Source organism: Saccopteryx bilineata, chromosome 2 (assembly GCF_036850765.1).
Source record: "Saccopteryx bilineata isolate mSacBil1 chromosome 2, mSacBil1_pri_phased_curated, whole genome shotgun sequence".
Classification (NCBI taxonomy): domain Eukaryota; kingdom Metazoa; phylum Chordata; class Mammalia; order Chiroptera; family Emballonuridae; genus Saccopteryx; species Saccopteryx bilineata.
This window is the reverse complement of record NC_089491.1, coordinates 148263685-148286802: the sequence shown is the minus strand read 5'-3', so window position 1 is coordinate 148286802 and position 23118 is coordinate 148263685. Positions and strand designations below refer to the sequence as shown.

General features: G+C 38.8%; 1 protein-coding gene across 5 annotated transcripts in view; it reads right to left on the bottom strand.

The window, feature by feature from the left end:
- The window catches only part of TMEM117 (transmembrane protein 117), a 535376-nt gene that overhangs the window by 159986 nt on the left and 352272 nt on the right, over positions 1–23118 (bottom strand). For all 5 annotated transcript variants that reach the window (XM_066258157.1, XM_066258158.1, XM_066258159.1 and 2 more), the window contains one exon: positions 2153–2250. In XM_066258157.1, the coding sequence (XP_066114254.1) occupies positions 2153–2250 (98 nt within the window). The remainder of the gene's footprint in view (positions 1–2152; positions 2251–23118) is intronic.

The window sequence follows — 23118 nt, the reverse complement described above, 5'->3', positions numbered from 1 at the left end:
GTAACTGGCCACATTGAACAATAATTGATAGGCTGTCTTTGAAGATACATTAAAGGATACAAAATGTCTGCAATCATAGTAAGTGTATATTGTTTTTTATTGAATTTAGTGAGGTGACACTGCTTAGTATAATTACATAGGTTTCAGGTGTACAATTCTATAATACATTATCTATATATTGTATTGTATGTTCACTTCCCCAAGTCAAGTCTCCTTCCATCACCGCTTATCCCCCCTGTTACCTCCCCCCACCCCCTTGGCCTCTTGTAAAACCCATACTTTATCTGTGTATATGAGTTTTTTTCTTTGCTTCATACTTCTACTTTTTTTACCCAGCCCCAACCTCCATCTTCTCTGACAGCTGTCAGTCTGTTCTCATATCTATGAGTCTGTTTCTATTTTGTTTGTTAGTTTATTTTGTTCAATAGTTTCCACATATAAGTGAAATTACATGGTACTTGTTTTTCTTTGATGGGATAGGTCATAAATACTTTTAATACTAGAATATATCTCCTTTTTTTTGGTGACAGAGACAGAGAAAGGGACAGATAGGAACAGACAGACAGGAAGGGAGAGAGATGAGAAGCATCAATTCTTTGTTGCAGCTCCTTAGTTGTTCATTGATTGCTTTCTCATGTGTGCCTTGACCGGGGTGCTACAGCAGAGCAAGTGACCCCTTGCTGAAGCTGGCGGCCGTGGGCTTCGAACCTGGGTCCTCTGCATCCCAGTCTGATGCTCTATCCGCTGCGCCACGAACTGGTCAGCTTACCTTTAAGCTTCTTAAAACCCCTGCAGAGAATTCTGTAGGGTGGAATAATTTTCCAGAATCTCACATTCTTATCTAGCACCATCATCTAAAAACAGATTAATGATAATCATTGGGACAGTGGCACACTTATGTATATCTTGTACTTCCAGAGGCAGTTTGAGTAATGATTACAAACTAGGCTCTGGCCTCAAAGACCCATGTTTGTTATAATAGGACCTACCTTACAGGGTTGTCAGGATGAAATGAGTAAATATATAAAATCTTAAGTACTTTGTATAATGTTTGTAGCAAAACATACCTTTAGTAAACATTTGCCACAATTATTATGATATATATTATTTAGACAAGCTACATGAGGAACTTCTAGCCGGGAAAAAACATGAAAGTTAAATGCATCATAAAAATAGGCCACACTTGATTCATAGACACAGGTGTGAATAAACGTCTACAAAATCATGTTCATTTTTACAATTTTGAAAAATCTACTTTTGTGTACCTGCTAAGTATTGGGTTTAAAATGCCCTATATCTCTACCAACAGTTAATGATAGTGCAAAAGCACAAAGAGAGCTTAGAGTGTGAATTTTCCAGGTACATAGTGACTACAATTTTTCTAGCTTGTACGTTAAAAAATGAATCCCCCAAATTAAATCCAGAAATAAGCAGATGTCTCCATCATTTCAAAAGGCGGGTGAATAGGCCAGAACTTACCAGGCAGAAGGCATTGTCAGTTACAACTTTTTTGCATGTCAGTGAACATACTTTTCATACATCAGGCTGCGTAGCAGTGCCAGGGAGGCGAGAGCACCGCCGGGTGAGAGCGCCCTTGCTGCACTCTCCGCTTTGTTTCTGTCTAACCTTGCTCAGATACTCAAATAATGGTGATGCCACAAAAAACAGAGTTCTATAAGAATAAATTGATTTTTAACTGCAATAGACAGGGCTGGTGATATGGGAAACTACATAAAGAAGTAATGCCAACGAGCCAGATATGATTTGCAAAGAGGTTTCTTCTCCGTATAACTTTAAAGAAAATTATCTCGTGTCAAACATACTAGAAATTTAGCATTTACTGAAGACATTTGAATATAACATTTCATTGATAAAAATTACAGCTTGTTTTTGATGAGTCGAAAACCTGCTTGCCTATGGTAAACTTTATGTATCACTATATAATCAAAACTTGTATCTTGTAAGTGTGTATATGCAACAATATGTAAGCAGAAATTTAAAACATAAAATAATTATGATGATTGGTTTTAATCATTTTAATGGAGTAGAGTATACATTTACAATGTCTCTCCAGCTGGAATTCAATACATCTAATTCAAGTACTTCAGTGAATAAGGCAAGGCATAAATCAATAAATTAAACAACCTCTTACCAGAATAAAACAATCCTAACATTTCCTTTCTTCCAGAAAGCTCTCGCCGATTTTCCCCAGTCAGGATAGGGTTTGTCCTGAAGCATCATATCGGTGACCTGAAGCAATCAAAAACACTTATTTAGCACTTGTAGAAATTTACATTCAGGTTCCGATATGTAGATAATTTATATTTGATTAAAAATAAAATATGTACATACTTTAACATTAGAAGACAGGCAAAAATAAAAATTTGAAGAATTGCTTCTTTCAGTTAAAAACTTTAATAGTTCACATTCTTTACATAACAAATGAGCATATTTAAGGTTAATCTAACAAATATTGAGATTGTTTCTTAAACATCAATCAAGATTACCTTATAAAAGGAAGTATCATTAACATACTAGTAACCTGTCTATAGAAACAAAATACAGACGAACACGTAATAAATTCAGTACCATGTTCTTTCTAACTTAATCAGAAACTCCAAATCTAAATATTTCCAGTAAAAATATTACTAACCTCCTTTCCCTATTTTTCTTCAGTGATATGTAAGGTGTGATACTTGAGCCCAGTTTTATGGCACATTATTCTAATTACCTAATGCTGCAGACCAGCGTGGCTCCTACTTCTGGGTCTTGAGTGAGAATGGTGAGGAATTAAGAAAGCAGCCTTATTAAGAAAAAAGGATGGGATCGGGAGGACTCTTCAATGCTGATGGCAATATCGGAGTGCCCTATCATCCCAGTTTTCTTTATTATAGAGCCACATGCAAATCAAGGAAGTCCTTGATACAAAGTTACACATCTGAGGCTAAAAAAGGAACTTTCCCAAGGCATAAACAGGAATCCCCCATCATGCATAAGCAAAATCAACCAACATCTGAACAAACAAAGAGTAAGAGGAAGTGCATGTAAATTGCTTCCAGCCACTTAAGGAAGCAAGTGAAGTGGGTGCAAATATTCAGCATCATAGCCAATATGGAGGGGGAAGGGGGAGAACTTAGCCTTTTGCTAAGCCTCGAATCTACAATGGCTTTTTGCCATTTACAGCCCACAACAACCTAGCATGCTTTTACCTCCATGCAATTAGCAATTTTATTTCTTTTTTCAAAAATGTTCTAACTTTCTCAGGCACACAGATTCTTCCCATCTTCTGAGACATACATAAGTCATATTACCATTGTGAGGTCTTCAATGTCCTTTCCAACTATCATTCTTGAACCTTTCATGTTACATCTCTCTCTCCACCTTCTCTTTTACATTTATGTCCATTTTTTCTCTCCACTAGCCTTCAGATCATGGAGTTGAAGATTTATCTTTGTATCATTTCCAATATCTAAGGATCTTTTCTATAAAAGACTAAAACATTGTGTTAATCCAAATTCGGAGGGACCCGAAATATGGAAGACGGGAGCAAGGTCCGTCGTTTACACATTAAAGCTTTATTGTCTAGCTTGGCCAAGCAGCGGGAACTCCGACAGAAATCTGACGAAGAGCGTATAGTTTTGTAAGTGGGAAGTACAGAAGCAAAAATTGTAATTAGGAGCCCCTTACCGCTATTGGTTATAGTCATATGACCTTTAACATGATAGGACCACGTTCAATTTGCAAACCATACATCATTTTGGAGAAAACAAAATTTACAAGTCAACACAATGGTAGAAAGATGTCTCTTTACATATTAAAAGGCCTTCTTATATTTTCTAGTGTTCATCCGCCATCTCTCTGTCCAGAGTCAGAGGTATTAACCACATGCATTTACATAGGAGAGGTAGTTTCCGTGGGGACAAATGCCCGCAAATGGCTCATAGTTATAAGAAAAGGTTTATTTTGGCTTTTCCCTTCCTGCACCTGGCTAGCCATTCACCCCTTTCCCCACAGGTGTGGTGGAATGTCAGGGAATCTATGCTTTCCTTCCCTTTTCATTTACAATACAATGGCAAGAGCCATCTGGTTATGCCAATCACACAGTACAGAGACTACTCTCACAATTTCTCTGCACACCTTAACCCAAATTAATAAAATGTTCTCCAAGCCTCCTAAAATATTAATATTAATTCTGTAGCCTTTTGGTACTTTACAACATCTGCAGGTAAAATGGCTCAGTGGCTCCTCACATTGCTCAAAGAAGAAATGATAAAGTGAATTACAATAAACATGCTTACTTTTAAAAATTCATTAACAAAGTAAATTGCTCATTGTCAACATCCATATTACTAGTTTCAGTAAATGTCTAAAGTATCATAGATGAAATAAAAGCATCTTTTAAAAACTGATGGGACTGAAAATAAATTCTTTCTTCTAATAAAGGAAAACATGTTTGTATATTCTATAAGCACACAGACATATCATTGTTTTTCTTTTCCCAGAAAATCTACCTTCCATTCAAGAGAAGAAAACATTACTTAATTAATTATGGTTTTATTTATCAATGCTCAAACCCACCCAAAAAAAGACAGAATCAAAATTAAGCACACTGATATGGAATGCAATAAATTGAATAGAGTAACAAAGAAATTTTATCATCTATTAAAACAGGGGTCGGGAACCATTTTGGCTGAGAGAGCCATGAACGCCGTTGTAAAGCCAGAAGCCATGGCCAGAGCCACTATCACAGCAGCCCGGCCCATGCAGGTTCGCATTGGATTCGGACAGTCGGTAAAGAAACAAAGGAGCCAAAAACTGGTGGGCCATAGCCTTTAATCCTACCTTGCACCTGGCGGGCAAGTAAAAATACACACTGGGCTCCAAAACCCAGTCACACTCAGTGCTCACAAAGCCACTGACTTATCCGAGTTTCCTAGAATCAAAGGTTTCTAGCTCACCACACTTATTCTCCTCAGGTCCCCATCTCCTTCCTTATCCCAGATACAAACTCTACATAAACTGGCATCTCACTCAGCACTCCGCCATCTTGGCTGCTTCTCCTGGCCTCCTCCACGTGGCCTTTCTCTGTTCTCCTCTGCTCTCTCTTGCTAATCTCAGGAACCAAGCGGCAAGTTCCCGTTCTACTCCTATTTTATAGTGTAGAAATCCAAACCCTTAATCCAATATACATAACAGGGAAGTCTCTAATACAAAGTCACTTCTCTGAGGCATGATTGGATTGTACCACCCCTCATCAAAAAGGGTGGGAAAGGCTTAATCCCAAAACCAAGCCTCATGCTACAACAATTCTCAACACACATTAATATCACCTGGGCAACAGCCTCTTTAACAAAGTGAGCATAATACATTTTATCTGCCCAACAGCCATATATTTTAAAATGTAATTCCATGAGAGCCATACAACACCCGTGTACCTTATGCATTATCCAATAAAAATTTGGTGTTGTCCCGGGGGACAGCTGTGATTGGCTCCAGCCACCTGCAACCATGAACATGAGTGATAGGAAATGGATTGTAATACATGAGAATGTTTTATATTTTTAACATTATTTTTTTTATTAAAGATTTGTCTGAAAGCCAGATGCAGCCATCAAAAGAGCCACATCTGGATCGCGAGCCATAGGTTTCCAACCCTTGTATTAAAGTGTATTTTTCTTTGCCCCTTAAAGCCTTATTATTTCAATGTAACTAAACATTCAAGGGTAACTTCCAACAATGTCTTGACCTGGAATGGGTAAGATTTAATCCTCCGTGATGCAAGATGGTGATTCAGTTGATTCAGTGGGGAGCCCCACTAAATCAGTGACCCCTCCAATACTACTGGACTTTCTGCAGAAGGTGCATCAGTTCTCAAGCAAGCCCATCTTGTGCAACACAGCATCCCAGAAAAGGTCTCTGGAAACTTCCACTGGCATGCTAAAGCTATGTTCACTTAAGATGCCATCAGGCCCCGTCCGGTTGGCTCAGTGGTGGAGCGTTGGCCTGATGTGCAGGAGTCTCGGGTTTGATTTCCGGCCAGGGCACACAGGAGAAGTGCCCATCTGCTTCTCCACCCCCCCTTCCTCTCTGTCTCTCTCTTCCCCTCCCGCAGCCAAGGCTCCATTGGAGCAAAGTTGGCCTGGGCACTGAGGATGGCTGTGGCCTCTGCCTCAGGTGCTGGAATGCCTCTAGTTGCGACAGAGCAACGCCCCAGATGGGCAGAGCATCGCCCCCTGGTGGGCATGCTGGGTGGATCCCGGTCAGGCGCATGCAGGAGTCTATCTGACTGCCTCCCTGTTTCCAACTTCAGAAAAATACCAAAAAAAAAAAAAAAAGATGCCATCAGAACAGTGGGTAAAGAGCCCAGTGTTTAGGACATATTTGATCCTCATTTTTCTTTATATTCTTTCTCAACATCATTTCTAGAACTGGAATTCTCATGACTCTCTTGGTTGATGAGAATCAGAGCAGTTCATTGACCTTCACTGAGTAATACTGCAGCTTTATGCTAGCTCTAATTTGGGAACCGCAGTAATGCTGTGCAATGTGGCTTCCTTGTTGAAGAGATTCAACATAGCAAGTGGTTTTAATATAAACTCTCAATTTCTTTTAACTGCTAATTACTTTTATAAGTATAAATACGAGCATTAAGAATTCAAAATGAAAAAAACATTTTTAAAAGGAAACTTGTTTATAAATGGTTTTCTCATCTATTTTCTTCATGACACATTGAAACAAGATTTTTTTCTCATGCATGAATTGTTTCATCAATCAAGAAAATCATATTCATCAAAATAAACAAAGGGGAGATGATAGAATAAAAATTAACCATGAATCAAGTGAGTTATTTTGTTACAAAAAATGAATAAATTCAAAAAATCAGAAAAATTTAAATCCTAAATACCCTGGGCATAAAAGAGTTTTATATCACAACTCCACTTGAGAAAAGAATTATATTTTTCCAGATACAATTTTATTCACTGCTGTTCTGTTACCTTCTTGAATAACAATCTTGTGTCAAATTTTATTTTTACAAAACCTCAAGGTTGAGTAAATAAATACTTAAATATTTCATGTTTTGCCAGTTTTTTAAAAGATTTAATTAATTCTGTTCAGCAATATTTACCTTGTTCCAGAAAGAGTCTGCATAATAATACATATTTTCAAGGAGCAAAATGATTATTGGGTAAATTTTATTCTATTTGCAATGTTTTCTCCAGGGCACTTTCTGGGAAATAATTATTATATTTTCTAGAAGGAGGCAATCTGTTGCTATATGACAAATTATTACAGCAGTATGTTTTGTAAAAATGACATTCGAGGATAAAAAATTTCCCAGGAAAATGGCAAGATAAGGCCAAAAAACATTCTTTTCTGATGCCAGACAGCTGTCTTGTTCACCTCAAGCTTCCAACTGTTTATTTTAAGTTGTATCGCCAGATCAATGTCAGGTTACTTGCTAAATTGGCAGGAGCAGAGACAGTCATTAAAGGGATGCATTCAATAAAGAAAAATCCAATTACCTTCTGCATTAGAGAAATCACATTCATTTCTGGTGTTGGTCAAGGACAGTCTTTGTGGGAAAACATGTGGAGAAGGGAGAGCTAGAACGATGCAAAAGGTTGCCATGTAGCATAAATACAGTGTGTCCGTAAAGTCATGGGGCACTTTTGTCCGGTCACAGGAAAGCAACAGAAGAAGACAGAAATGTGAAATCTGCACCAAATAAAAGGAAAACCCTCCCAGTTTCTGTAGGATGATGTGGCAGCATGTGCGCATGCACAGATGATGATGTAACACTGTGTATATACAGCAGAGCAGCCCACGGCCATGCCAGTCGAGATGTGGATGGTACAGAGGAAAGTTCAATGTGTTCTGTGGCTCACTAAATTCGAATCCGTGACCAAAGTGCAACGTGAATATTGGCACATTTATAACGAAGCGACACCACATAGGAATAACATTACTCGGTAGGATAAGCAGTTGAAGGAAACTGGCAGTTTGGTGGAGGAACCCCGTTCTGGTAGGCCATCAGTCAGTGACGAGTCTGTAGAGGCTATACGGGATAGCTACCTAAGAAGCCCTAAAAAATCTGTGCATGAGCCCACATCGAACTGCACTGAATAGATATGAAACTGGGAGAGTTTTCCTTTTATTTGGTGCAGATTTCACATTTCTATCATCTTTTGTTGCTGTCCTGTGACCGGTCAAAAGTGCACCATGACTTTACGGACACGCTGTATAACAGAGAACTTGTTGATGCTTCCCCCACAGGCAGATTAAGAATTGAAAATTGCAGGTCCTTTTTTTCTTAAAAAAAAAAAAACTGGAAGAAGTTTGTTTAACTCTTTGAGTATCACAACCCTCCCCTTTCCTTTCCTCTATACTAGCCTGGTCTTGGCACAAAACTCCTAACATCATGATGGTCCTTTCCACACTATGCCCTGCCGGGGTCCTTCTCAGTGAAATATAAACTATGTTAGGGCATGGCATTGTTCAACCTGAGCGAAAACATGGATGCGGAGGTTGAAAAGTCAGTAAATAATTGATCTGTACAGGCATCGAAGTGAAACCTTTGCTCCTCTAGGAGTTGAGCCTACCTGGTGTGGTGGCAGCAATGGCAAGGGTGGTATTTTAGTACATTTGCTATAGCGCCTCGTAGCATACAAAGCTCTTAGCTGTACTTTTCTTAATACCTGCCACAGTAACTGTATAAAGTAAGTCATTTTTCTCCATCTGTCATCACTACAGAAAGATAAGTCAGTGAGGTTAAGTAATAACTGAGCAGGTCGCAGATCGCAGATCCAGTGCAGACCGGCACGTCGCTGTCCGAGCCAGCCTTCCCAGGTACGAGCCCTGGTCTTTTGTTTCGTTTTGTTTTGTTCTTACTACTTTTTGATTTAGGGCCAAGTAGTTCATCTCTCTGTACTTCAATTTCTTATTTATTTTCTATGGGCACACAATACATATCACTAGGTGCCATAATTATTATTTACGTGTTATTGTTTACATCTGGAATTTCTACCCATTTAGCATCGTTTGACTATTGTGTTAAATAAACTGGATTTAGAGTCCAAGGACTTGTCAATCATCTTCATTTTTTCCATAAAGACAATACTATCATATGGAATGGTTAGAAATCATAAAGATATAGTGTAATGTTAAAATGTTACGGTAAAATGTGGGTGTTAAAAATCAAAAGGAATGGAGGTCAGCCACCGAGGGTTGCAATAATCTATGAAAGTTTCACAGAGGACTCGTGTAACATAACTGAGCATTAATTTGCATCCTATATCATTCTCCAATTTTGCCAATCTATTCGGAGCCTGATTATAAGCTACAAAACTGAAAAGATCTAAAGTGAATGGCTGCCTTCATCCTGCAGATGTACCCACCACCGAATGTAAGTTCCATGATTACAGGGATTTTGTCCGTTTTGTTCTCACTCTATTCCCATCATCTAGCATTGTGTCTGCTGTGTTCTAGACTCTCAGTACACATTTACTGAATGAATGTATAAAGGATAAATAAATGATGAACCATAGGGAATCAAGAGGAATATGAGAAAGGCTAGGATAAGGAGCACAGTCCCAGTAACTCTTCCTGTGTCCTCCATTGAAAGCTCCTCCAGCAATTAGTGGTGATGATGGTGCTAATGAAGGTGGTAGGAATAGTTGGGGCAGGAGGAATAGTACAGAGATGGCAGAGTACATTCCTTTTCCTTCTAACCCTGCCCTTTCACTCCCTGGACAGGTAGAAAGACATAGGAGATGAATTGTTAAAATTCTAAAAGAGGCAGAGATGGTCTTTGTCAACCCCTGGAAAAATAAGAAAATCAAATATGATTTCAAGAAAGAGTGTTATTAAGCCTGAGATGCATGCTTATTCACATGATCCACTAGCATAATAAATCTGCTTTATTGTAAATTTATTTATAAATGAACTAAATAAGGACACATATAAATCACATATTTTACTGATTTCAGAGAGAGAGGCAGGGAGAGAAAAAAAAAGACAGAATCATCATTCTGTTCTTGTATGTGCACTGACCAGAGTTTGAACCAGAAATCTCTGTGCTTCAGGACAATGCTCTAACCAACTGAGCCATTCGGCTAGGGCTGAATCGCATATTTTAAAGATTAAAACACAGTACACTTCATAAGTCTTGTGGTTTCGACATATTGTATAACAGAGGAGGGGATGTTGGACAGTGCCCAGCCTGTGGATCCTTACATTGTGGTCCAGTTTTGTTGGTTTGCGTCTATTGTAGCATAGCATTATTTTATCTTCTTCCCTCTTAGGTCATCTGTATGGAAACAAAGTCTAAATTGTGTCTCTCTGGCAGTAGGGAAATACTGTACTGCAGTAGTCCCCAACCCCTGGGCCGTAGACCGGTACCAGTCCATGGGCCATTTGGTACCGGTCCGCAGAGAAAGAATAAATAACTTACATTATTTCCGTTTTATTTATATTTAAGTCTAAACGATGTTTTATTTTTTTTTAAATGACCAGATTCCCTCTGTTACATCCGTCTAAGACTCACTCTTGATGCTTGTCTTGGTCACGTGATACATTTATCTGTCCCACCCTAAAGGCCGGTCTGTGAAAATATTTTCTGACATTAAACCGGTCCGTGGCCCCAAAAAGGTTGGGGACCACTGCTGTACTGTATAGGGCAATGTGTCTCATCACCTTTTGCTGCCCCTGATTCCCACCCGGCACCTACCACATACACAGATGTGCATCTAAAATTTGTTTAACACAACAGCACTTCCAGCTGAGACAAAGAAAGACCCAGGCTCTAACCAGAAAGGATTACGTGCATTCACAGAGGAACATTAGCTGAGTATATAATTAAGTAAATGGAAACCATGGGTGAAAGTTTTCTAAATTACCTAGTGATGCCTTGAATGAATTGTTACTGGAACTATCTGAAAATCACTGACAAACTTATACTGGTGAACATAAAATTTGGAATGTATTCTACAGCTTTTTAGAAGCACAACCAGGATGTCATAAAGCATGAATATTAATGTACCTGCTTATTATCTCCAATGATAGCCTGAACTGCCTTCGTGATGTATTGCACCTTATTGCCGGATCCCTGCTGATTTACAATGAGTCATAGACTGTTTTATTATTAAGTAAGGAAATTGGGCATGTCTCAGAATATAGAACATTTTGAAAAATATACATGACTCACCTGAATACAGAAATATACACAATCAAAAAGTACCTTCCCAAGCAAAGTCTGCAGAGTTTCAAATAGTGTGTTAACAAATGCAAAATAAATACAATGTGCCCCAGTACAATTTGCTTTCCACCACATTGAATTATAATTTAGAATAAATGAAAAAGTGAGAGTTGTGACTGATTTTGCTGAGCAAGAAGCCAGCAGAAAAATATGTACACCATCTTCTGACATGTTATTCCTTATGAGAGGTTAAATAATCAAGTGATGATAACCCAATATTATATGATTGAATTTTTTTTTCTGTTTTGGCTTGAAAGAATGAGTAGTTTTCAGTACGCATATATTTTCTGTTTTGTTCACATAAACAAGTGATGGTTACTAGACACTTTAATCATACAAAATATACAATAATATCATCATGTGACTGTATATATGAATGGAGGGGCAATAGAAACAGAAATGAAGAATATTTTAGAAAGGCAATTTTAAGAACCATTATCCAGCAAGGAACCCTTGGAACAACAGAAAGAGCAAACATATTTTCAAAGGGAAAATCAATTTCATTTTAAGAATCTTAGATTTCCAGTTTTCTGAATGAAATGCCCAGTATGTGCTGGCCCTAACGAGAGAGACAAAGGAGCTGGCTCAGCCTCTCAGGCCCAGGACCCCCACGTAGCCTGACATTTCTCTCGTATAATTACAATAATTTACCAACATATTCCACCAACTCAGCAAGTTGACAAATCCAAAGCTATAGGCCAGTGGGGTGAAAAGATGTTCTACTGGGTTGACATTCCTACTTCTTGGGCAGATAATTTATGCTCATCTCATTAAAGATGGCCACTGCCTAGTGGGGCAGCTGATTGCCTTCTTGCTTGGGAAGGGGCATAGTTATGCTAATGTTTGTTTAGGGAGAGATTTTTATGTGGAAAAGTTTTAAAAGGAGGGGCTAGGAGGCCATTTTGGAGAGAGTGACAACATTCTTGTAGAAAGGAAGAGCCCATGTTGTAGCAGGGAGGGAGGCCACGTGGAGAAGAGGATGTAGCCAAGATGGTGGAGTGCTGAAGCAAAAGCCAGTTTGTGCAGGAGAAGGAGATGGGGAACAGTGGTGAGTAAGGCTGGTGAGGTGGACGCCTTTGATTCTAGGAAAGCTTGGATGAGTCAGTGGCTTTCGGAGCCCTGTATGGAAAGGGAAGTGTTTTCCTGCCGTGTGTCTTTACTTGTTTGCCAGGTGCGAGCTAGGAATAAAGGAAAACGGTCCCCCACTATTTGGCTCCGCAGTTTCTTAACAGTCTGTCTGGATTAAATGCGAACCTGCGTTGACCAGGCGGCTGTGATGGTGGCCACGGCTACTGGCTTTACACTACTGTTAGTAAATAGTAAGTCCAAGAAAAGGTTGATTGATAATCATCCATCTGATATAACCACCTTAGTTTCATTTTCAGAATTTGAGACATTATAAAGTAAGGCAGCCAGCAAGTAACATGGTTTATAAGTGAAAGCAAGCATTATTTCTATGTTCTACCGTTGCCTGAAGACATATAATTATAACACTATGGACTGAGTGCTATCTGACATAATATCTATAGCAAGCTTAGAAGTATGAAACCAATATTCTAAATGTGTATCTTGGCAATAAAAACTCCTAATTATCAGCATTCACTGTCTTAAAACAAAACCAAATATTTTCATTTTAAATACAAGTAAAATATTGGTTTTAGGGCATATTTTAAAAATTAGAGTATGCTTTAATCAAAATTTTCAGATGTAGCTATTTATTCAAGATGCTTTCATTAAAATTATTTTGAAAAATGTGTGTGTGTATATATATATCATATATATATATCAAAGGGCATATAGTGTATAAATAATACATAAATAATAAAAGTAGATAGTAGAGCATTGTAAGACCAGTGACCATTGCCATGGCAATGCAGGTTCTTACTGGATTTGGGCAGACAGTAAAGTGTGGAGCCACAAAATGGTGGGCCATTTCATTTATTAAAGTCTCGTAATGACTGACGAGCAAGCAGGCAGGGAAGACCGGTTCCCTCTCACTCAGGGCTCCCAAAGCCCTGACTCATTCTGTGGACTCTTCCTCCAGACTCCTAGGCCCCCCACTAACCTCAGCAGTCCCCAGCCAATCAGGCCAGGCTGAAATCCCAGGGTTCCCCAAACCTCTAAGCACTCCATGCCCCCCCTCTATCTCCCTTTCAACTCTCCAGCCAAAACCAGCTAGGGGAAAAAACCCTTTCCCAGGCAGCAAATAGAACACAATTGCCCCTCCCAACAGGAAGGCAATCTGCAATTTGCAATCTGTAGCCCTGAAGGTAAGCCTTCCATAGACTATACACACTTGGCATTGCCCCAATACAAGAAAGCAAGCCTAAAAAACACTGTTACAAACTTGTCTGCCCAACAAGCATGTTCTCACTGCCTTAAAAAATACAAAAAAAGAGTGACGTCACGGAAATGGCGCCGTGAGCAGCGCGTCCGACAGATCTCCCCTAAATCACAACAAATTTATCAACTAGAAACAGAAAAATTTATCCTCGGAGCATTCCAGAGTTCCACACAAACTGAAAGCGAAAGGACTGTTATCACTTGAATCTGAGAGACGAGGATGTGGAGGAAGCTACCGCAGGGACGTTCATTCAAGCTGCCAGGGAGTGCGCCTGTGGTGAGTCAGCCCACACTCGGGAGCCGCGAGCAGCCGCGGGCGCGCTGCCCGGTACGGTTGCAGAGCGAGCACCGCCCACACTCGGGAGCGGCGAGCAGCCGCCGGCGCACGCCCGGTCTGGTTGCAGAGCGAGCACCGCTAACGTTCCCAGCGGCCCGCGCACTGCGAGTGAGAGTCGCCAGCCACCGGTGCCCGGAGCACCCCATTCGCGCGCGTGCCCTGGGCATTCCACAAGCCCAGAGCGCCCTACTGGCCCGCACACCCAGGGTGCCCCATTATCCTGCACCTGGTGCGATCCAGCCGCCAGCGGCAGGGCCAGTGGGAGAGGCACCAGGGTGGTCTTCTACTTGGGAGATTCTCTCCGTGGGCGGGGCACCTCACCCAGCCATTCAAGCTAACAAGCAAGCGTTGGGGGAGGGGCGCGCGCAGGCAGCCTAAAATACCTTCGGGAGCACAGCTGCGACCCAATCACTGAAATTAGCTTAACCCATGAAATCTGCGCACCCTCGGTTCTAATTGATAAGATCTCTCTCAGTTCAGCGACCCAAGACAAGAGGCGTGATATTTTTTAGTGCCTCTCGCTAAAGGGGTGGGGGCAACTTCTGATTGATAGAGCCTCCATATTCAGGGATAAACGCTAACAAGAAGGACTTGGCAGATAATAAGATCTATACTACACTAGTCGCAAGCAGAGACAAGTGCCTCTTCTTCCCAGCCAAAACAGGCTACAAAGTGTGGAAAGCCTGGGTTGAGAGGTCCAACTGAATGCTAGGCGCTGAACAGTCACCTTGACAACAATTGACTCCCACCCCCGCCTGATTACACTGGAGGCCCTGACTGCCAGAGCCTTTCCCAAAGCCTTGCACTGAGTGGGGATAGAGTGGGGATTTCCCAGCTCTTTGAGCCTCTTACTCCCCAGGCAGAAGCAGTTGCAGCCTTATAGCTGGATCACCAGGCTGCTAATTCAGGAAGGGGGGACTAGGAGAGAGAATCCAGGAAAGCAAACTCTCTCATCGCTGGACCCTGCAAACACCAACAAGCCTTGACTACCAGCAAGACTAAAGCCAATTATATGACATTGCCATAGAATCCCATCAACTGCAAATCCCTACCTAAGTGTGACACAGGGGCAGAGCCTGGGGTACAGAGTCACTGACCAGGAAGAGGGAGAGAAAAGAAAAAGGAAGAAGTTAACCTCTCAAAATCAAGAAAAATCCACAGACTTTACAACTTGTTCCACTAATTTTTTTGTTGTTGTTGTTTGTTTCTTCTATCTTATTGCCTTTATTTCCTCCACCTCGGTCCTTCTATTCTCTGCCCATCTTATGCTTCCCTTTTCTTGAACTACACTACCCATAAGTGTTACATTTTATTTCTCTTCTTCATCCACACCCTCCTTTAAGGTTATACTCCAAAACACTTAACTCTCACTCTCTCCTCTTTTGTTTTTTTTTTTTTGCTTTATTTTGTTTTTTTCTCTTCCTTTTTTATTTCTTCCTTCGTTTTTCTCTTTTTCTTATTTTTTCCTTTCTATTCGTTTTTTCTTTTCTCGTTTTACTTTCCTCCCATTTAATCCTCAATCACGAACAAATTAGTTAATTTGGGACTCAAGGCTTTTTTTGGCTTTATTTTTCTTTTTTGCTTTTGTTTTTGTTTTTTTCTTGTTTGTTTATTTTTGTGGCATTTTGGGTCCTCCCAACCCAAGGTCTCCATTGTATTTAGTCTTCGCTCCACTTAATACAACAGATTTTTACTTATTATTTTTATTTTTTTTCTTCTTTATTATTCTTTTTTTGGTCCTTTTTTCTGGTTCCCTCTTATCCCTCTCATTATATCTCTTAGTTGACCATCACTTACAAGCAAATCATCTTATGCTTGTCTAAAATTTTCTTCCTTTTTTTTTTTTCTTTTTTTTTGCATTTAGTAGGTCCCTACTCCCTTTTTTTGCCCCTTGAACTCTTCACCCCAAATCAGGCCCTCCATTATAGGCACAATATTTCCCTGAGGAGGGGAGAGGAGGGAAAGAGAAGAAAAAAAGGGGGAAATAATAAATTATTACTGTTTTTTTTTATGGGGTGTTTTACCTTTTTTAAATTTTTTTTATTTTTTTTACTTTTTACTCTTTATTAATTCTAATTAGTGCTATCAACAAGACCACCCTCAGATGCCAATAAGAAAGAGGAAATTGAATATTATGGATACAAAAGAAAGAGAGGTAACACAAATAGATGTGGAAAAAATCTATGGAGAAAAGACTTAACATATTGGAAGCCTTGGAGCTAAATGACAGAGAATTTAAAATAGAAATCTTAAAAATACTCAGAGATATACAAGAAAACACAGAAAGGCAATATAGGGAGATCAGAAAACAACTCAATGAACACAAAGAATATATTACCAAGGAAATTGAAACTATAAAAACAAATCAAACAGAAATGAAAAACTCAATTCACGAGCTGAAAAATGAGGTAACAAGCTTAGATAACAGAACAGCCCAGATTGAAGATAGGATTAGTGAAATAGAAGACAAACAACTTGAGGCACAACAGAGAGAAGAAGAAAGAGACTCAAAAATAATAAAAAAATGAGAAAGCCCTACAGGAATTGTCTGACTCCATCAGAAAGAATAACATAAGAATAATAGGTATATCAGAGGGAGAAGAGAAAGAAAATGGAATGGAGAATATACTCAAACAAATAATAGACGAGAACTTCCCAAGCCTGTGGAAAGAACTAAAGCCTCAAATTCAAGAAGCAAACAGAACACCGAGTTTTCTTAACCCCAACAAACCCACTCCAAGGCACATCATAATAAAGATGACACAAACCAATGACAAAGAAAAAATTCTCAAGGCAGCCAGGGAAAAGAAGAGTACAACATATAAAGGAAGGCCTATTAGATTATCATCAGATTTCTCAGCAGAAAATCTACAAGCTAGAAGAGAGTGGACCCCAATATTTAAAGCCCTGAAAGAGAGGAACTTTCAGCCAAGAATACTATACCCATCAAAGCTATCCTTCAAGTATGAAGGAGATATAAAAACATTCACAAATACAGAAAAGATGAGAGAATTTATCAACAGAAAGCCCCCACTCCAGGAAATACTAAAGGGGGTTTTCCAACCAGATTCAAAGAACAAAAGAAAACAACACCACAAGTAACAGCTCCACCAAGAACACAATAAAACCAAACTTAAACTGTGACAACAAAGGAAAAAAAGGGGGGAGAGGATGGAGATTAACAGTAGCAAAGGACGATGAAGTGCAGAAATACTTATAAGATAGGGTACTACAATGAATATGGTAGGTACCCTTTTCATTACTTAATGGTAACCACCCTTAAAAAAACCACCACAAAAACACTTGACTTAAAAAAGGTAGCAACAGAGGAAAGAAGTATGGAACACAAACAAACAAAAACAAATGATAGAAAAACAAAAGAGAAGAATCAAACTAGATACAAAACTAACAGAAAGCAATTTATAAAATGGCAGTAGGGAACCCACAAGTGTCAATAATTACACTAAATGTAAATGGATTAAACTTACCAATAAAAAGACACAGAGTAGCAGAATGGATTAAAAAAGAAAATCCAACTATATGCTGCCTACAAGAAACACATCTAAGCAACAAGGATAAAAACAAATTCAAAGTGAAAGGCTGGAAAACAATACTCCAAGCAAACAACACCCAAAAAAAAGCAGGCGTAGCAATACTCATATCTAATAATGCTGACTACAAGACAGAAAAAGTACTCAGAGACAAAAATGGTCATTTCATAATGATTAAGGGGAAGTTGAATCAAGAAGACATAACAATCCTTAATATATATGCACCAAACCAAGGAGCACCAAAATATATAAGACAGCTACTTATTGACCTTAAAACAAAAACTAACAAAAATACAATCATACTTGGAGACCTCAATACACCGCTGACGGCTCTAGATCGGTCATCCAAACAGAGAATCAATAAAGATATAGTGGCCTTAAACGAAATACTAGAACACCTGGATATGATAGACATCTACAGGACACTTCATCCCAAAGCGACAGAGTATACATTTTTCTCTAGTGTACATGGAATATTCTCAAGAATTGACCATATGTTAGGCCACAAAGACAATATTAGCAAATTTAGAAAAATTGAAATTGTACCAAGCATATTTTCTGATCATAAAGCCTTGAAACTAGAATTCAACTGCAAAAAAGAGGGGGAAAAACCCACAAAAAGGTGGAAACTAAACAACATACTTCTAAAAAATGAATTGGTCAAAGAAGAAATAAGCGCAGAGATCAAAAGATATATAGAGACAAATGAAAATGAAAATACGACTTATCAGAATCTCTGGGATGCAGCAAAAGCAGTAATAAGAGGAAAGTTCATATCACTTCAGGCCTATATGAACAAACAAGAGAGAGCCGAAGTAAACCACTTAACTTCACACCTTAAGGAACTAGAAAAAGAAGAACAAAGACAATCCAAAACCAGCCGAAGAAAGGAGATAATAAAAATCAGAGCAGAAGTAAATGAAATAGAGAACAGAAAAACTATAGAAAAAATCAATAAAACAAGGAGCTGGTTCTTTGAAAAGATCAACAAAATTGACAAACCCTTGGCAAGACTCACCAAGGAAAAAAGGCACAGGACTCAAATAAATAAAATCCAAAATGAAAGAGGAGAGATCACCACAGACATCATAGATATACAATGAATTATTGTAGAATACTATGAAAAATTATATGCCACCAAATACAACAATCTAGAAGAAATGGATAAATTCCTAGAACAATACAACCTTCCTAGAGTGAGTCATGAAGAAGCAGAAAGCCTAAACAGACCAATCAGCAGGGAGGAAATAGAAAAAACTATTAAAAACCTCCCCAAAAATAAAAGTCCAGGCCCTGACGGTTATACTAGTGAATTCTATCAAACATTCAAAGAAGACTTGGTTCCTATTCTACTCAAAGTCTTCCAAAAAATTGAAGAAGAAGCAATACTTCCAAACACATTTTATGAGGCCAACATAACCCTCATACCAAAACCTGGCAAGGATGGCACAAAAAAAGAAAACTACAGACCAATATCTCTAATGAATACAGATGCTAAAATACTGAACAAAATACTGGCAAACCGAATACAACAACATATTAAAGAAATAATACATCATGATCAAGTGGGATTCATCCCAGAATCTCAAGGATGATTCAACATACGTAAAACGGTTAACGTAATACACCATATCAACAAAACAAAGAACAAAAACCACATGATCTTATCAATAGATGCAGAAAAGGCTTTTGATAAAATACAACACAATTTTATGTTTAAGACTCTCAACAAAATGGGTATAGAAGGAAAATATCTCAACATGATAAAGGATATGATAAACCATCAGCCAACATCATATTAAACGGCATAAAACTGAGGACTTTCTACCTTAAATCAGGAACAAGACAGGGTTGTCCACTCTCTCCACTCTTATTTAACGTGGTGCTAGAAGTTCTGGCCAGAGCAATCAGACAAGACAAAGAAATAAAAGGCATCCATATCAGAAAAGAAGAAGTAAAGGTATCACTTTTTGCTGATGATATGATCCTATACATCGAAAACCCAAAGGACTCCACAAAAAGATTATTAGAAACAATAAACCAATACAGTAAGGTCGCAGGATACAAAATTAACATACAAAAGTCCATAGTCTTTCTATATGCCAACAATGAAATATTAGAAAATGAACTCAAAAAAATAGTCCCCTTCACGATTGCAACAAAAAAAATAAAATACCTAGGAATAAACATAACAAAGAATGTAAAGGACCTATATAATGAAAATTACAAAGCATTGTTAAGGGAAATCGAAAAAGATACAATGAGATGGAAAAATATTCCTTGTTCTTGGATAGGAAGAATAAATATAATCAAAACGGCCATATTACCCAAAGCAATATACAAATTTAATGCAATTCCCATCAAAATCCCAATGAGATTTTTTAAAGAAATGGAACAAAAAATCATCAGATTTATATGGAACTATAAAAAACCCCGAATAGCCAAAACAATCCTAAGGAAAAAGAATGAAGCTGGGGGCATTACAATACATGACTTTAAACTATATTATAGGGCCACGATAATCAAAACCGCATGGTATTGGCAGAAAAATAGACACTCAGACCAATGGAACAGAATAGAAAGCCCAGAAATAAAACCACATATATATGGTCAAATAATCTTTGATAAAGGGGCCAACAACATACAATGGAGAAAAGAAAGCCTCTTCAACAAATGGTGTTGGGAAAACTGGAAAGCTACATGCAAAAGAATGAAACTCGACTACAGCCTGTCCCCGTGTACTAAAATTAATTCAAAATGGATCAAAGACCTAAATATAAGACCTGAAACAATAAAGCACATAGAAGAAGACATAGGTACTAAAATCATGGACCTGGGTTTTAAAGAACATTTTATGAACTTGACTCCAATGGCAAGAGAAGTGAAGGCAAAGATAAATGAATGGGACTACATCAGAATAAAAAGGTTTTGCTCAGCAAGAGAAACTGATATAAAAATAAACAGACAGCCAACTAAATGGGAAATGATATTTTCAAACAACAGCTCAGATAAGGGCCTAATATCCAAAATTTACAAAGAACTCATAAAACTCAACAACAAACAAACAAACAATCCCATAAAAAAATGGGAAGAGGACATGAACAGACACTTTTCCCAGGAAGAGATACAAATGGCCAACAGATATATGAAAAGATGCTCAGCTTCATTAGTTATTAGAGAAATGCAAATCAAAACTACAATGAGATACCACCTCACCCCTGTTAGATTAGCTATTATCAACAAGACGGGTAATAGCAAATGTTGGAGAGGCTGTGGAGAAAAAGGAACCCTCATTCACTGTTGGTGGGACTGTAAAGTAGTACAACCATTATGGAGGAAAGTATGGTGGTTCCTCAAAAAACTGAAAATAGAACTACCTTATGACCCAGCAATCCCTCTACTGGGTATATACCCCAAAACCTCAGAAACATGATACGTGAAGACACATGTAGCCCCATGTTCATTGCAGCACTGTTCACAGTGGCCAAGACATGGAAACAACCAAAAAGCCCTTCAACAGAAGACTGGATAAAGAAGATGTGGCACATATACACTATGGAATACTACTCAGCCATAAGAAATGATGACATCAGATGATTTACAGCAAAATGGTGGGATCTTGATAACATTATAAGGAGTGAAATAAGTAAATCAGAAAAAAACAAGAACTACATGATTCCATACATTGGTGGAACATAAAAATGAGACTAGGAGACATGGACAAGAGTGTGGTGGTTACCAGGGGTGGGGGGAGGGAGGACATGGAAGGGAGGGAGGGAGAGAGTTAGGGGGAGGGGGAGGGGCACAGAGAACTAGATAGAGGGTGGCGGAGGACAATCTGACTTTGGGCGAGGGGTACGCAACAGAATTTAATGACAAAATAACCTAGACATGTTTTCTTTGAATATATGTACCCTGATTTATTAATGTCATCCCATTACCATTAATAAAAATTTATTTAAAAAAATAAATAAATAAAAATAAAACCCCCCCAAAAAAATACAAAAAAAAATACAAAAAAATCAAAGGTCTTGAAGTCCTCTGTGTACTTGTCCCCAAATTACCCTGTCTACCCCTTTAAGAGGTAATCACAGTCCTAAATCTTAGATGTATATTTTTCATTTCCATGCTTTTATTTGTGGTTTTCTCCATCTGGATATAACTATAAATATAACAAAATATCGCTTAGCTACATATATTTTGTATATTAATTGTAAGGTCGGTGGATAATGGGGGATGGTCACATGGGGAACCCAGACCCATGAACTTTGGCTAGGACCGCCCACAACCAAGCAGCCAAAAGAGGTCTCACAGGAACCCTTTGGAAAAAAGTGACCGTCTGCCAGCCAGTGAGATTTCACCACATCATATTTGCCCGACTTCCCTAGAGGATCCCTTTAAATATCTCCCACGCGGTTTAATCCTTGCGACTTCCCTGGCCTCCATCTTTCCTCAGGGCCAGGGAACCTTGCCAGGTGGGATGCGCTGTACTCAATAAAGCCTTTTGTTATTCCACACTTGGTGGCTCTGGCCCCTTCATTCCTTCTCGGTGGGGAAAAATACCTTACATTAATAGTTTACAGAATAATACAGTATAATTTTCGTATATCTAGCTTTTTTTTTTTTTTTTTTTTTTTGTATTTTTCTGAAGCTGGAAATGGGGAGAGACAGACTCCCGCATGTACCCGACTGGGATCCACCCAGCACGACCACCAGGGGGCGAAGCTCTGCTCACCAGGGGGCGATGCTCTGCCCCGCTGGGGCTTTGCTCTGTCGCGACCAGAGCCTCTCTAGCGCCTGGGGCAGAGGCCAAGGAGCCATCCCCAGCGCCCGGGCCATCTTTGCTCCAATGGAGCCTCGGCTGCAGGAGGGGAAGAGAGAGGGACAGAGAGGAAGGAGAGGGGGAGGGGTGGAGAAGCAGATGGGCGCTTCTCCTGTGTGCCCTGGCCAGGAATCGAACCCAGGACTTCTGCATGCCAGGCAGACGCTCTACCACTGAGCTAACCAGCCAGGGCTTTTTTTCTTTTTTTCTTTTGCTCAACGTTGTTTTTCTGAGGTTTATCTAGAGTGAAGCATATAGTTATAACTTTTATTTCCATTCTACTGGTATTTTTTATTTTATATGGCTAATTTGTACCTTTTTCTTTTAATATTGATTAATCTTATAAAGATTTGTCAATTTTATTAGGCTTTCAAAATTTTAATTCGCTTTATATTTATTATATTAACTTATGCTCATATCTTTATTTCCTTCATTCCATTTTTTAGCATATGGAAGATCTTCTCTTGGCCTCCATAGTTGCTAGGTAGAAATCAAGTATCTGTCATTTCTTTACAGGTCATTGTCTGGTCCTTGAAAATTCTTATTACTTCTAAAGTTATTTTCCCTTTAGTGTTCACTTTAATGTTTCTAGGTATGAGAATTTTTTCTGTTTTGAGCATAATATGAATTCCAAAGATGATTCATGCATTTCAACAATTAGAGAAAATTTTAACCTATTCTTTTTCCTTCAAAAATTTGCTTCTCTCCTGTCTTCTCTTTAGCTTTTGGAACTTTTGACTAGATCTACATTGGAACTCACTTCATATCTCTTACTTTCTTTTAGATATTTTCTATTTCTTTGTACACCACC